The 17,324-nt window shown below is 41.6% G+C and overlaps 1 protein-coding gene across 1 annotated transcript in view; it reads left to right on the top strand.

Moving 5' to 3' along the window:
- LOC126259503 (uncharacterized) overlaps nt 1–17,324 on the top strand; it is a 1,382,428-nt gene that overhangs the window by 429,049 nt on the left and 936,055 nt on the right. Inside the window, exon 2 of the mRNA XM_049956351.1 lies at nt 3,197–3,286. Coding sequence (XP_049812308.1) covers nt 3,197–3,286 — 90 coding nt within the window. The remainder of the gene's footprint in view (nt 1–3,196; nt 3,287–17,324) is intronic.

Genomic DNA, 17,324 nt, shown 5'->3' with positions numbered 1-17,324 from the left:
CTGATGACCTCCGATGTTGGGTCCCATAGTGCCCAGAGCCATTTGAACCATTTGATCAACAGCACGAGGATGCAGAAAGTAATGAGAACCATTGCATCAAAGACACATAATGTGTATCCAGAGCATATGTGATCTGCAATTTAAAAAGTGTCATGATGATCTCTCCATTGGCAAAGGATTCCGGAATAGTCCCCCATTGGAATCTACGGGAGGGGAATGCCAAGGGGAGGTGATCATGAGGAAAAGATTGAATAATCGACCAAACGACAACGTTCTACGAGTTGGGGCGTGGAATGTCAGAAGCGTGTACGTGGTAGGGAAGCTAAAATATCTGAAACAGGAAATGCTAAGGTTCAATCAATATATAGTGAAAGTCAGTGAAATGAAATAAAAAGAAGGCTTGGATTTTTGGTCAGATGAGTATAGGGTAATATCAACAGCAGCAGCAAGAGGGGTAATGGAGTACGATTAGTTATGGATAGAATGGTAGGGCAGACAGTGAGTTACTGTGAACAGTTCAGTAATAGGGTTCTTATCAGAATCGACAGCAAGCCAGCACAGACAACGATAGTTCATTGAAGCTGGAGATGAAGAGAGAGAAAATATATGAGGATATTGAAAGGGCAATGCAGTACGTAAAGTGGGATGAAAATCTATCAATGATGAGAAAAGGGAATGGGGTTGTAGGGGAAGAAGTAGAAGAATGAGCCACGGAAGAATGTGGGCTTGGCAGTATTAATGCAAGAGGAAACAGACTAAATGAATTGTGCAATACATTTCGGCTGGTAATAAAGGATACTCCGTTAAATAATCAAAAAAACAGGATGTATACTTGCAAATGAGAGGGAGACAGGGAAGATTCCAGTTAGATTACTTCATGGTCAGGTAGAAATTCGTAAATCAGATACTGGATGGTAAGGCGTATCCAGGAACAGGTATAGAGTCACATCACAGTATAGTAGCGATGAAGAATATGGTGAAGCTTAAGAAACTAGCCAGGAAAAATCAGTGTTCAAAGAAGTGGGATACTGGAATTAAGAATGGAGAGAGACGCTATAAGTTATCTGAGGCTATAGATACTGCGATAATGAATGGCTCAATACGCAGTCCAGTTGAAGAAGAAATCGGACATCTCTAAAAAGGGCAATAACACAAGCTGGAAGGAAAAATATAGGTACAAGGTAGGTAACTGCGAGGAAGCAGTAACAGAAGAAATACTTCGTTTGATCGACGGATAAATTTTTCAGGAAAACTCAGGAATAGGGAAATAAATGTCACCTAGGAATGAAATAAAGAGGAAGTGCAGGGAAGCTATGGAGAAACGGCTGCATGAAATTAAAAGCAAAAGTGGTAACATTAAGAGTGCAATGTAATTTTCTCTGTGAAATGGAGGGAAGAGAGCGGATATGTGTAAAAGATATATTGAAGGCCTCTGTGAGGGGGAAGATTTCTTTGATGACGTGATAGAAGAAGAAACAGCAGACGACATAAAAGAGATAAGAGATCCAGGGCTAGAATCAGAATGTAAAAGAGCTTTGGAAGACTTAAGGTCGAATAAGGCAGAAAAGACAGATAACACTCAATCATAATTTCTAAAATCATTGGGAAAAATGACGAAAACGTCACATTATTCTGTAGAATGTATGTTTCTGGCGATATACCGCCTGATTTTCGGAAAAACGTCATCCACATAATTCCGAAGACTGCAAGTGCAGAAAACTGTGGGAATGATCGCACAGTCAGCTAAACAGCTCTTGCATCGCAGTTGCTGGCAAGAATAATGTACTGCAGAATGGAAACGAAAATTGAGGATGTCTTATATGACTATTAGTTACGTCTAGGAAAGGTGAAGGCTCTACAGAGGTAATTATGGCGTTGCGTTTGATAATGGAAGCAAGAGTAATAAGAAACTAAGACACATTTACACGATTTATCCAGCTGAAAAAAGCATTCGACAATGTCCAATGGTGCAAGAAGATTGAAATGCTAAGAAAAATTGAAATTAATGGTGAAAGGATACCAATGATAACATTTCCTGAAGACATCGCTGTCCTCAGTGGAAGTGAAGGTGAATTACAGGATCTGCTGAATGGAATTAACAGTGTAGTGAGTACAGAAGAGGGTTGGAGAGTAAATCGAAGAAAGATGAAATTAATGGGTTGTATCAGAAATGAAAACAGCGAGAAACTAAACTTCAGGACTAGTGATCATGAAGTAAAAGTTAAGGAATTCTGTTACTTACGCAGCCAAATAACGGATGTCGGACAGAGCAAGGAAGACATAAAATGCAGACTAGCACCAGCAGAAAGGGCGTTCCTGACCGAGAGAAGTCTACTAGTATCAAACATAGGCTTAATTTGAGGAAGAAATTTATGGAAATGTACTTCTGTTAGCGCCAACAACTCTATACAAACGTTGCCGCTCTTGGTCTTTAAGAGAAGGCCGTCGACCACTGCGCTATCCGTGGTGAAAGGTAATGACTGAAATTTGGTATTCTGGACACTCTTCGACACTGTGGATCTCGGAATATTGAATCACACAAAGATTTCCGAAATAGCTCCAACTACCATTCCGCGTCCAGCGTCAGTTTATGTCCGTTGTGCGGCCATAAACACGTCGGAAACCTCTTCACATCCCACCGGAGTACAGATGACAGTTCCACCAATACGCTATCCTATAATACCTTGTGTAAGCGATACTATCGCCGTTTGTATACGTGCATATTGCTATCCCATGACTTTGACACCTCAGTGTGTACCGATCACAACTTCGGAACAAACCTCAACTGGTCTTGATTATACTGTACGTATCTGAGTTTGTAGCAGCCGCAAACAAAAGACGGTCGACACGTAGGTTACAGATTTTTAACAACCACAACGTTGTAAGGCAAATTATAGCCAAGTTTCGATTTAATACACGTGTACTTTATTAGATCTCCTAGGCCGACTTACTCCTGTGAGTTAGCCCTAGGCAAATGTCTGCGTCAGCTGTAAAGCAAGTTGTCACTTTAGCAAGAATAGACAGGGCCAGCAAAAAGACTATTACGAAACCACAGATCATGCGAACAATAGTAAAACAATTAACCTCGACCCACATTAACTGCGTAAGTGTAGTCTCTTGGAAAATGTGGTTTATAGCCACATGCAATATTATTTTCCAATATCTATATCTTAATTTGGTTACTTGTTTGTTTCAGGTAAGCTGTCATACATGATCCGTGTGACAACGCATAGAGCAACAGGCTTCTTCTACAAATATGGGAGTAGCACTGCGCCAGAAATTCACAGTAAGTCGTTTCTAATCTACTACGATAAGATATGAAATCCATGTAGCATGTTTTGATCACTCTGGAGTACCACGGGGTTTACAGCAGCATTCAGTTCCTGTGCCATTCGTGTAGTCCATGAACCGTCATAAATAGTGAAATCGCATCAGTCACTGAATACTTCATCTGAAACGACAGGTTTCCCACCACCCACATGTTCTAGTTCGGTTCCGCTAATCAAAACGGTTTTTCGCAGTTTCAAATTTTCCCATGTTCCTTATTGTCCTTTTCAATAAATAACTATTAATATTCAGGTCATATGATTTTGTAGAAGCTGATATCCGTCAGAATATGCTCCCGCACATTCCTCGAACTCTGTCAGAACCGAACCGACAAGTAGAGGTAGTTCTGGCTGAAAAACAGGTTTTGTTATTTACATTTTGCCAGTAACGCGTTTCGCTTTGTTTATGACATCTTCAGATTGGCTTACAAAGCAATTACAAACCTTTCTTAAAATGTCATGACTACCAAGGAAAATATGAAAACCAAATTACAGGCGCAAGAAATGGTAATCACACAGCCTGCCGTCAACGCACATATCTTAACAATTAACTCCATTGTCAGTATTGCGAAGTCCACCCTTAAAATGGAAATAAAAGGGATATAATATCCGAAAGTATACCGAAGGCAGTAACTGATCCTGTCCATCAAAGGCAACAGTACACACAAAAGAAAAAAATGTTTTAAAACAATTTATTTATGTAAAATACTGTTTAGTACATGGGAAGTGACGCTTCAAATACATAATATAGGTAGTTACAGAAACTTCGCACAGGACTGATTCCGTTTTTGGTGTCTTCTGGGCTGCACTGTATATTGTAATCTTCTGCTTCCTTAATGAGGTTTTCACTCTGCAACGGAGTGTGCGCTGATATGAAACTTCCTGGCAGATTAAAACTGTGTGCCAGACCGAGACTCGAACTCGGGACCTTTGCCTTTCGCGGGCAAGTGCTCTACCACTTGAGCTACCCAAGCACGACTCACGCCCCCACTTCACAGCCTTACATCTGCAGTACCTCGTTTCCTACCTTCCAATTTTACAGAAGCTCTCCTCCCACCACACAGCAAAGGTCCCGAGTTCGAGTCTCGGTCCGGCACACAGTTTTAATCTGCCAGGAAATTTCTGCCTCCTTATTTCGCAAGACGGATGTTAGATACATGAGCAGATTACTTGCTTTAAATGGTGTCCCGGTTATCATTTTATTTTCATAGCGCACTTCGCTAAGTCTCTTAAAACTGGACAAGGGTAAGTACCTACTGAGGTGCGCTCAGCACTATTTTACAGCAGTCGGTTGTTTTAAGACATTTTTTCTTTTGTGTTTATTGTTGCCTCTGATGAACAAAACCAGTTACTGACTGTTATACCCCTTTCGTTTTTATTCTGAAAGGGCACTGCGCAATGTTCTTGTAATATTGAGAATGGAGTTTGCCCGCTAGATCATCTGCATGGACGTCAGCCTATGTGTTTAATACCTCTTCCGTCAGTAAGTTGGTTTTAATATTTTCTTTGGTGGTCCTAGGTTTTACTAAATAAGGGTCATGTCATTTTAAAAATAGTTTCTATTATCTTTGTAAGCCAGTCTAAAGATTCCTTAAATAAGGCGAATGAATTCTTTGCAAAATATAAATAAAAAATCCTGTTTTGCACCCTAGAATGTTTTTCTCTTCAAAACATTTATCACTGACTGCTGTATCATCCCGCAACGAATCTGAAAAACTAGAACTGACTAGTGGCCTTGGAAATAATTAGCAAAACATCGCACCACTAAACGTAACAGATGAGTATGTCAGAAGCATTTGCTTTACAGTGTTGTGCACAAACGCTGACTGGAACTTTACTCCTTCTTGAGCTTGAAGTGGGTATATAACTACTATGACTACAGTGTAAATGCCCTAAAAACATTCCTCTTTCTATACAGACCTTTGACGCATGACTGATTAATAACGCAGTCTCACTTCAACTGATGATACATTCAAAAGTTGGAAGAACATTAATAGCGCAACAAGAAGAGGATCTCGGGCGTGAGAGAATGCGGAATGACACTGAAACGTACGAACGAAAGTAGCTTTTGCATGTTGTGTCACTGCTAAGTGGAATAGCTCGATGAACCTTGGCCAAACAATGCAGTAACTGAAAGAAATACGCAGCTAGATGAAGAGAAATGACAAAAAGACAAGAAACACAGTGAAGTCACCGCTATATATGGTTGTCCCCTGGACAATGGAGAAGCCACACCATAGTTCCCAGCAGGGTGTGTGATCATCACGGACAGCAGTGGATGCTCTGCAAAGTGCTCACACACTCATCACAAGGTTGGTAAGGACTACTTGAGGTAGGCGTTCCAGTACTCCACCAGCGCAGAGTAGAAGTGCTGCAGTACATCTCTCCAGTTCACCCAACACGCTCTCGACGGGATTTATGCCAGGGGAACGGGAGGACCAGTGTATTCGCTGAGTAGCATTATGAAGACAGTCGAACCTCCTAGCACGATCTAAAAATGTATATGGTTCCCTTTTATATGGAGAAGGCGTACGTGGCGATATTCCACGTTGTCTAGCCAAATACGTAATCGGAATAAACATGAATCACAGGAGTCACTCAGAACATATTAAGAATCATCAAAAGTTTTTCAAGTTATATGCAGAATAAACCAACTGTATACTTGCTGTAAAACGCATGTCGATGGCAGCTTGTCTGAATAACAGTTCCGCTGACTGTAGGATGTGTTTGGTAAATCGTGTTTTCGCACCAGTTGTCGTTTTAGATAAGAATTGGTGAACACATGGGGAAAACCCGGGAATAGCCCAATAAATAATAAATTTCTTCTTGATGAAAAATAAGTAAAGAGAATTTAATATAAGAACTTAACACTCACACATTCAAAAAAAGTTTTGCATCACTCCGGTTCCCAGAACTTCCAAAGATAAACGTTGACTGTGGATATTCTATCACCGATACAGTCCCTTTGACTGTTCAGAGATGTCACTAAACCCGCCAAAAGACGTAAACAACCATGCATAAGCAGCGCCTATTAGACGGTGAGGGTCCGAAAGAAGATCAGTTCCAGTCAATCCACCAGGAAGGAGGTACGTTACTCGTGTTGTCTGTAGTTCAACCAACCTGGACCGTGAATATCGTGGTTCCGTCACGTCCGCATTGTTAGATTGGGCCAGGAACGGCTCTGAGCAAGGGAAGTGTCCAGGCGCCTCGGATTGAACCAAAGCGATATTGTTCGGACATGGAGGAGATACAGAGAGACACGAACTGTCGATGACACGCCTCGCCCAGGCCGCCTAAGGGCTATTACTTTTCGTGCAGCCACAGGACGTCGTGATACGACTCATACTGTGTGCAATAGGCTGCATGATGTGCAAGTTCACTCCCGACGTCCATGGTGAGGTCCATCTTTGTAACCACGAGACCATGCAGCGCGGTACAGATGGGCCCAACAACATGCCGAATGGACCGCTCATCACGTTCTCTTCACCGATGAGTGTCGCATATGCCTTCAACCAGACCATGGTTGGGGACGTGTTTGGTGGCAACCTGGTCGGGGTGAAAGTGTTAGACTGACTGTCCAGCGAGTGCAGCAAGATGGAAGTTCCCTGCTGTTTTGGGTTGGCATTATGTGGGGCCGACGAAAGCAGCTGGTGGTCGTGGAAGGCGTCGTAACGGCTGTACGATACGTGAATGCCATCCTTCGACCAATAGTGCAACCATATCGGCAGCATATTGGGGAGGCATTCGTCTACATGGACGACAATTCGCGCCCCTATCGTGCACATCTTATGAATGACTTCCTTCGGAATAACGACATAGCTGGACTAGGGTGGCCAGCATATTTAAAAAAAAAAAAATGGTTCAACTGGCTCTGAGCACTATGGGACTTAACATCTGAGGTCATCAGTCCCCTAGAACTTAGAACTACTTAAACCTAACTAACCTAAGGACATCACACACAGCCATGCCCGAGGCAGGATTCGAACCTGCGATCGTAGCGGTCGCGCGGTTCCAGACTGAAGGGCCTAGAACCGCTCGGCCACCTCGACCGACATATTTTCCAAACAGGGTTCTACGCCGAATCGCCGTTGAGGAGTGGAACAATCTGGACCAATAGTGCCTTGATGAAGTTGTGAATAGTATGCCACGACGAATACAGGCATGCATCAATGCAAGATGACGTGATACTGGGAATTAGGGGTACTGGTGTGTACAGCAATCTGGACCACCACCTCTGAAGGTCACACCGTATGGTGGTTCAACATGCAATGTGTGGTTTTCATGAGCAATAAAAAGGGCGGTAATGATGTTCATGTTGATCTCTATTCCAATTTTCTGTAAAGGTTCTGGAACGTTCGGAACCGAGGTGATAGGAAACTTTTTTGATGGGTGTAAGTTCATCAACGAACAGAAAAGTTTGGTAACATTATTTGCAAGACCGCAAGGCATTGAAAACAATAGAAAACGAACGCCATATAATTTCTAATCCCAATAATAATAATAATAATAATAATAATAACTAATTGGGTAGTATGGTATGCCATGTCTAAAGTCTCGGATGAATATATGGAAGTTCGATATTGATCCCTGAACATGGAAAAATGTCTCACGCTTCGAAAAACGAATTTAATCTTTATCACAAACAAAGTACACCAATAAAGCCGAAAATCCTTCGAATGAAAAATTCTATCTGACAAGAAAGTGAAGCACCAAGAAGGGGAAGAGTAAACGAAATGAAAATTCATGAATTGAGAGGAAATGTGGTGTTACTGCACTGATTACAAAATAGAGTCAGATTTGCAAAGAGCTTGGTAGTATTAGTCTATCAATCTGTATGATGTTGCACCCCCTCAGGACGCGTACGCTGCAAAACCGACAGCACTGTGTTCTGAATACAATAATAAAGAATGGAGTTGTAAGGCAAATTCTTTATACAGTGAAATCATCAGCAGCTCCAGTTCTTCACTCTTTCCATACTGGAGCATAATAATTTAAAACAACTTTTACTTTCTCTGTGGCTCCGTCATGTCCCTACACATTCCCTCGAAAATCATACACACGAAAGTACAGATGTGTCTCATGTCAATTCTTCAGGAAAATCGTGTGACGGTGTATTATTCTCTAAAACGTTTGCGATACAGTCAATAATGTCATCATTTGCTCATCTTTGTGTATTTAAATAGAAATCCACCGATGACCTCGCAGTTTGATCCAGTCCCCTGTGTTAAAACTACAAACCCCCCAATACTGTTATCACTCATTAATTTTGGTAACGACCAAACTCCTATGAAGCAGCATTTACTTTCAGATATTTACTGACACGATTTAAAATGAAATATGTAAAACTCACGGTACCTAAGCCGTGTCTGCACAGCGTAAGCTGCAATTTGCATATCACATAATGTCCGAGGTGTTGAAAGCAGTTTTCTTCTTCGTTGCTGGCAACCTTGTGCTGCGAAACAAGCGAACCTTGCTTGGACCCAAAGACATAGACTTCAGTAAGGCGCTGAGTAAATGAGCTAGTGAAGAGGATTTTGTTTTACGAGATGCCGACACGGGATGAGAAGGTTGTGCGAGTCAAGCGGACGAAAATAACGAAGTAATTCGTCTTTTGTGTAGCCTCGAGTCTTATGTGAATAAATAACCTCGGAAGATGAAAATATGAGTAATTCAAGAGGAAAAAATGCGCAGAAATTAAATTTTTATCTCTTTATTTCCAGTTCCGCTTTATTAAAGAAATATAGCGACCAGCAATAAAGCGTGGGCGGGGTCACTTGTTGTTTTTCCTGCCGCACAGTATTTTGCATATTTATCCTCGGGAATTGTGGCTTGCCAGGGCACAGGCTGGCAAGCACGCACACACACACACACACACATATATAAACAGAGTGAGGGGCAGCGAGAGAGAGAGAGAGAGAGAGAGAGAGAGAGAGAGAGAAGGGAGAGCCCAAGCGACGGCGTCCTCTGAGCTGGCGCTGGTTTCTCCGGCCAGACACCAGCAGCCGAAATTAACGCTCCGCTGGCCGCGCACAAAGAAGGAAGGACTTTCCAGTTCCGTTCGGGACTTCCCCGGTGGGCGCGCAGGACTTCCCCGGCGTGACGCCATGGGCGCTGTCGGGGCCTAAATTTCATTTCTTGCCGTTTCGAACAAGGCGACGCCACCTTACACACGCGAGCTGCTCTAAGCCGAACCTGGCGACGGCCAGCTCGCTTCCGCCTAACGACTTAGGAAAAATTCGCAAACTTACAAGGCGACAGAGAGCCGCCGGCAGTATAGAGGGACGGAGCCGAGACAGCCAGAGGCTGCTCTTGGAGTCAGCTTCCTTGGCACGGCTATATCACGACACTACGTGAAGCCAAATTTTGAGCAGAAGATCGAGCCGACAAATATCTTGCGTTGTAGCCTCCCTCTTTCTAACCGGCCTATCCTGCTAGCGATATAAAATATGACTGTGGATCCCGTGTATGCCTAGTGGATTTTTTCTAATTGTATAAGGCTATCTTTCCCGAAGAACTGATACCGATAAGTAGGAGGAAAGTGTACATCCGACCCTTCTGATGGAAAGTCTACTAAAAATAAAAGTAATTAAACCGTACAGGGCAATAATGTGGAAAATAAACGTTATTTTGTGCATGCACTCACGAGCAACACTGGACAGAAAGGGATAGCACTGATCATGAATCAGAAAGTTAAACTAACGAACGAAAAGGAAGTAAGTAACGATCGCCAGGGCACTACGGCAATTTACAACCAAAATCCTGCACAAGATGATGGAAAAGAAAAATATGTATTATCAAACACTTTTAGTTGCCACGTTTTTTTACACTAATTTTAAGTGAGTATGTAATGATAAAGAAAACTGAGAAGTCACTCTTACGTTATGTTTGGCATTAAATTTTGAAAAAGGCAATCGAGTAATGATTTGAAAATATGCAACTAATCTTTATGTTAGTACTGAGCTTCGTTACGTGAACAATAACTTTCAGTGACCTCAGCATAACGTCATCAAAGAAATTTAGAAAAAAGAGCAAACACTTTTTAATTTGCCGTTACTTATTTTGCAAATTGGATTTCATATTATTGTCTGAACAACCGAGCTTTTTTTACTGACTTGAACAGAATTAAATACCAGAATACGTACCAAACCTAACAGCCATGTGCTCCAAGCTACATGTAAAATAAATAAAACTTCCGCACTCTTAATTTGTGCATTTCTTTAGATTTGGATTTTTTCCAGTAATTAATTCTCAAACTTGAAAATTGAAATTGCTTTACTTTAGTCATATACTGAAGCACCTGTTGTACAACAGTTAATTAAAAGTAGACTGAGGCTTAATTTCTTAAAAGAGAAATTATTTATTAATAGACTGGCTGTAACTATTCAATTTGTATCTTATGACACTCAGTCAGCATATTAGGAAAAAAAAGGTACTACGATCCTGCTTGGCAACAATGTCTGGGGGCAATGAGGACACAATCGCCCTGAGTTTAACTGATTATTATTTAAATAAATCTTATCGATCAAATCACATTCAGTTGTGCTGCTGGATTAGTCGTCAATACTTCCTACCAATGAACAGTCTTACTTCAGTTTTGTGCATACGAAGAAACTCGGAGCAGACGACGAAATTGTGTTGCTGGAACTGCTGATGTTGTTGGAGACGGTAGCATATTGTGGAACCTCGGCTAATTATAGGAAAGGGCAATCGTAATTAATACAGCCTCTTCCGCCTGTCAACTGTCCGACTCATTCTACTAGACAACTGGCCGGCGTGCGTACATGATGCCGCCGTAATGGTAGTGTCTACTGCGAGAGCGTTAACACCACACTTCCACACACTACAAGCGCTGGAACCCGTCTCTCCCGCTCTCTCCGCGCACTCTGCGCAACAACTCCCTGTCCAAAGACTTTACAACGCACAAGCACTGGTATTATCATTGCTAGTCGATGCAAATAACAATTCGTTTGACTTTCTCCCAGAGCTTATAAGTTCCACAGTATAACACAGATAAATACAATGAAACGTCAACGGACTTCTACCTAAATGTACACATACAGTGAGTCAGTGTCCTTACTTATTAAAAGAAAGCATTTAAATTACAAATATTTAGATACAGTTAAAAAAATAGTTATATATCGGTTGCAGGTGCCATTAATCCTGCATTTTCGATGTTACAGCGTGATGTTTACGTAGTGTCACGACAGGCCTAAAGAGCCACACTGGTTTCTCACCTAGGTACTCAGTGTTACAAAGAATTTCCCACAAAAGATTGTACAGTTAAGTGTTTGAATAATACATAATAGTTACTTTAAAAGTGTAAATATTTATGTTTTACCCTCATCAGTATACGATGCAGTTGTGTGTGGAAAATGGAACTGGACGAACGTCCACCAAAAGTCTGTTGACAAACTCCCACTCGCTTCAAAAAAATTATGACATTTTGGCTCTTTTGTAGATCGATTTTTGGAATGACGTGCTCATTATGTTTAATGATTTATTTGACGTGGTCTGATTATGGCCTTCAGGCCCTGTCCTACATCAGACCAGGGTTTCACTCATTCAGTAGCTTCTTTACATTACAGTTAGCTATGAAAGAACAATATTAATATGAGAAACAGTATTAAAATGATCTGTGTGCCAATAGTGAAAACGTGAGTAAATAGTACTCACTATGAAGCAACAAAGTTAATACTGGTAGTGCTTCTACTATTCCTGCTGCTGCCATTAATAACGATAATAAAATAATAATAATAATTAAGGCCATAAAACAATAATGACAGGAGCGGGTATAAAAAGAATTTACGTGTTTTGTTACAATGAGATGTGGGGAAAGGAAATTTAAGGAGATTGCACCAGCTGAGAGTACTCGGAAATAAGGAAGATCTGATTGGAAAGAAGAATGTTCAGGGGTAATGAGTGCATACAGGGACAATGGTAATCACTATTGTTGCAAGTGGCGGATTAAGAAAAACCTCAAGGATGGGGTGCTAAAGATATCTTCAGCTACTTTCACTTCTACCACAATAAAAAATCAAGTCACATTCAAAGTTCAAGAAAGTTTTATTGAAACTGATTATACACAAATAAAAGACAATGCCATCTCATGATTAAAAAAGTTGTAATTGTGGTTCTCTTCCTTAAATGATGAGATTTATGCCACTATTCTTCCTGGCAAATTGGTTAATTACATCGTCAGTAGGACAATCAATGTCAGGGAGAGTGTTCAATAGAGCTAAGCCATTAAACCGATATTCCTTCATTGTCATTGTACGCCGCAACGTTGAAAAACTTCTTTCTACTGTAGCAATAGACGCAGGTAGACAACCAAATGTTTTGTACAGCTTGTGCAGAGTAGGAGAGTCAGATCTAGGACAATCAGACACCGTTTGCACAACAGAATCACGATCATTAAGGGCGTTTATGCTCGTTTGCTTGTACTGAAGAATCTCTCCCATTAGTCTCTTTTTAATCACAAAACAATAGAATATTCGCGACTTTTCTCGAACAAATGCCAGACAGAATAACGTATCGAGATCACTAGAATGGTCGCGACTTTTCTCTTAGGTATGTGTTAGCTATATATGTGCCAGACAGAAACGTGTAAAATACGATGAGGCGGACGCGCGTGCTACACGGGAAAGTACAACTACTCGATAACTCGATTCAGAAAGAAACGAACGAATAGCGTCCGGGCTGACTGGCGGGGGGCAGCGTGGATGGCAATGTGGCGGTGGGGGGTGATGGGGAGGAGGGGGGGATGCGTACCGCGCACCCTCCATATGTATCCGCCACTGACTGTTGGTGTAGCAGAAATGTCATTAACGTCATATTAAACTGGAGTTGTTATTCAGATCTCCGGGATGTTATTTCAGAGTCGCGTTCCTGCTACTGGTAAGGAGTTTGAGACAGTGCGTGAGCGTTGAAGTGGAATGAAAGTATTTTGCTCTGACTGGAACAGGTATTTGTGCCGACTTTTTCAGACAACACCGTTAACGTCGAGGAGAGATATGAGGGACAGTGTACGTTGATAAGACAGTAGAGAAAACAGAGGGTATGGAAATCTCTGCGCTTGTCTACACACAGCCAGGATAACTGTGCATATGATGGTGAAATGTGATCAAACAGTCGAAAATGATATAACGGAATGCAAGCATTCGTAACCAGTTCCATGCACCGTGACATTGAATGATATTACAGGATGACATCGCTATAATAAGTAAATTAAGGATCTTGATGCCTTCTTGCACATTGAAGTTACGTGCTCAGTGCAATTTAGATTTTCATCTATTATTATTTCAAGACTCCTTAATGAGGAAGAGAAGTTCATATTTGTCACATTTACGGCTATAAAGTGGAAGAGAATCCCGATATTTCTGTCGTCTGGTCCCTTAACTCAGTAGTCGTTCGAAATTTCGTCACTTCAACATGTGACTTCAAGTAACCTCAGAGGAGGTAGTCACACCACGCCATGTCACGAGATCTAGGTGGCCGCTTCTGCTAGGGGCGTAAGGTGACACTATCCGGAATTTTCCCCTCATACAACGCACGATTCACAGGTAGTACGAAAGGTGGCGCCATCTTTCTAGAAACATTTTCGACGTCTGTCCATCCACTTGAGGCCAAAGCAGCTCAATGATTATCTTGGTATACCGTAGGTTATTCACCATCTCTGCATTACTTTGGGCATTCAGAAAAGAGTATGCCCGAATAACAATTTCAATGAAAATGCGCAGCAGACAGTGCCTCATTCTGCGAGTATCGGCTACTGAAGTGTTACGCGAGGATTTTTATTGCCCCAAATCTCAGAGTTAAGCTTTCTGATGTTCAGCTGGTGATGCACTTCATCGCTTGTCAATAAATTTCTTCACAAAATTACCCACATTTTGTTTAACACCGAATTCCCACCATCGCAGATGTAGATTTGCAGTGGTTGTTTCATCAAATGAACCTTAATTTCGGCAGGCCATCCGATACAAAGTCGCTTTGGTGTTCAAGCATCAGCAATTGAAGCACTTTTCTCAGTGTTTCCAATTAACAGTCGAACTGCCGATGAATAGGGTACTATTCGTCCACCAAAGTTGTACACAATTTGCGTAGTGTCTCCAAATAACGTGCCTCGTATTTGTAATATGTTTGATCGACGACAACGTGTTGCTCGATCGTAAACCCCATTTTCACTAACCGCAATGTGTGTAGTCCGTCTCTAACAACTGCAAGCATCACCATCGAATTGTAGCGATAATGTTGCGGAATTTAAACTGTGCAGTTTTATTGGTACACCCTACATATTGGAGTGGAAAAAAGATCTGCACAAGTGACTTCGGTAATAGCAGGTTAACAACAAAACACTCTCATTATGTTTACTGGCTGCACTATGGCCGGAAGACAAAGCGAATTTCGGAAACCGTTTTACACTATGGTGGTTGCGTATTAAGCCTGAACTGATTTCCTTAGACCGATTAAACATCGGTTTTCTGAGCGTCAGATGTTTTATACAAATAGCAGTTGTAAATCAGCTGTCGTAATTTCTTCAAAACAATGTACGGTATCAGTGCTTTAGTAATGATTTTTGTGAAGTGCGACTACGATTTTCCTGTGTTTGCAGTGAATCCCTAAGAAGGACACTGCGTAAAGTGTAATGTTTAAAAGTTTTATTTATGACAATTAATGCATTCAAAATCTTTGCCTTAGCTACGTAATTCAAGAGCATTGTGGAAAAAGTGTGAAGTGATCACTGATGGATTTTTTTTTTTTTTTTGTTTACTTCAGTGGTTAGGAGAGTTGCAATGTCTAAAACAGTCCCGAAGACACATTCACATTCCTGCGCGCAGAATTACTGAAATTTGGCGCCAGAATTTGGATGTGTACGAGAGCCTTTGCCATTAAGATAGTTAATATAGGAGCGTAAAAAACAGGGAGCTGTCCAGAATATATTGTTCGATTTTTGTAATGCAACAAATACAGCGCTATCTGTGGTGTTGCCTCGGTATTTATTTAGTCCAGTCTCCTATAAGTCCATCTCTTCCTCCCTCATCTCTCTATCTCTCTCTCTCAGTCTGACTCCTCTTCCCCCTCTCTCTGTTTATCACGCCCCCTCCCCCTCCCCCTTGTCAACTCGTTTAGATCCGTTTACTGATTAAACGTAAGAGACAAAACTTCTTTCTACTGTCTGTCACGTCGATATATAGGATTTTACTTTCAAATACGTTGCAAGTATCACGTATGTCCCTCCTTACGCTAATTTTGGTACATCACAGCTTTTGTTAGCCAGCGAGGATGTAAACTCTCTTTGCCTTCGCAGTACTCTTATAACACAGCTCTCGAACCACGGCGGATCATTCTCATCGCTAATAAGTTTGCGCGGCACATACCTTGCTTAGGCATATTGAACAAAAAAAAGAAGAAAACACCATCCAAACAGGCCTTGAAATCCAACGGTACCGACCGGCCATCGTGTCATCCTCAGCGTCACTGGATGCGTCTACGGACGGTTATACGGTCAGCACACCGCTCTCCCGGCCGTTGTCACTTTTCGAGACAGGTGCCGCTACTTCTCAATCAAGTAGCTCCTCAATTCACTTCACAAGGGCTGAGTGCTCACCAGTGGGGTGCAACTCCAGTTGGCAGTTGATGGATGGAGTGTGACACATTATCTGCGAATCCAGTAATGCTGGAAACAGATGTGGTATGCATGGGGATCATATCAATCTGTATCTGATCAAAAACAGCCTGAAGATGACGCAATGAAGCGTTCAAACTGGTAGCGTCAAAATAAAATCATTAGGACGGCTGTAGGTGTTTTTATTTACTTGTCACGATAATAAACGGCCGTCGTCTCAGAGACCTCCTGCTAAAAGGATGTACATACAAAACACTAAACTCCGGTGATCTGACGGAAACCAGCGTTACCATTGCGGCAAGGCCGTTGGCCAATATTCTTTAATTTTTCCACTGATGCTCAGCATTTCCAGTGTTAGTGGTAAATATTTCATGTCTTTCTTACTTGATAAGCTTACATGTCTTCCCACTTTTCAAAGAAAAGCATTCCTGTTTACAGCTGTATCCCGAAATGCTGTAACGACCTTATTCCCCGTTTTACGCTAACTCAATCAAAAAGTTTGGCCAGTAGATGATTTAATATGTTCCCTTAATGAGCCGATTCTCTGATTACTGTTCACATGATCCCCTTTTCACTCTACCTGCTTTACTCAATTGAGTCTCCCTGCAAAAGGTGGTAAGATGAGTCTCCACCTAATGCTATAACATGATCTGGAAATTTGTGCACAATCTTCTCCAGTTTTCCCTCAGTTTATGAAAATTAATTATACCAAGTATAAAACGTGCATGGCATTGATGAAGTGAGACATAATCATACTGAGGTATACACCGATCCAGTGTTCCAAATTTGTAATCTTGAAAACAGTCTCTAAATGCAATTTTTTTCTTTATTGCATGACGGGTTCCGATCTATGAGATCATCATCTGATGCGACTGTCTTCCTCAACTAATAAACCAGACACAAAATATCTTGTAGCCTATATGTAAACATGTAATGGCACAGTCATAAAACACAATTGACCCGTAATGTACGGTCATTGTGTGCATACTGACAGTATCTTATATATTCTGACGATGATTACCGTGGCTAAAAGGTTTTTATGTTTAGTTTTCTTGTTTACGGCGAGATAGGCATCTGATTATGATGTCATAGATTGAAACGGGTTATAAAGTGAAAAAAAAAAAAGAACTGTGATGAAACACTCTTTCCAATTCCACAGCGGCCGGTGTGACCCAGCGGTTCTCGGCGCTTCAGTCTGGAACCGCGCGACCGCCACGGTCGCAGGTTCGAATCCTGCCTCGGGCATGGATTTGTGTGATGTCCTTAGGTTAGTTAGGTTTAAATAGTTCTAAGTCTAGGGGACTGATGACCACAGATGTTAAGTCCCATAGTGCTCAGAGCCAATTCCACAGAGGAAAAAAGAAACAATGCACAGC

This window comes from Schistocerca nitens, chromosome 5 (genome assembly GCF_023898315.1).
Source record: "Schistocerca nitens isolate TAMUIC-IGC-003100 chromosome 5, iqSchNite1.1, whole genome shotgun sequence".
Taxonomy (NCBI): domain Eukaryota; kingdom Metazoa; phylum Arthropoda; class Insecta; order Orthoptera; family Acrididae; genus Schistocerca; species Schistocerca nitens.
This window is presented reverse-complemented; position numbering and strand designations above follow the sequence as displayed.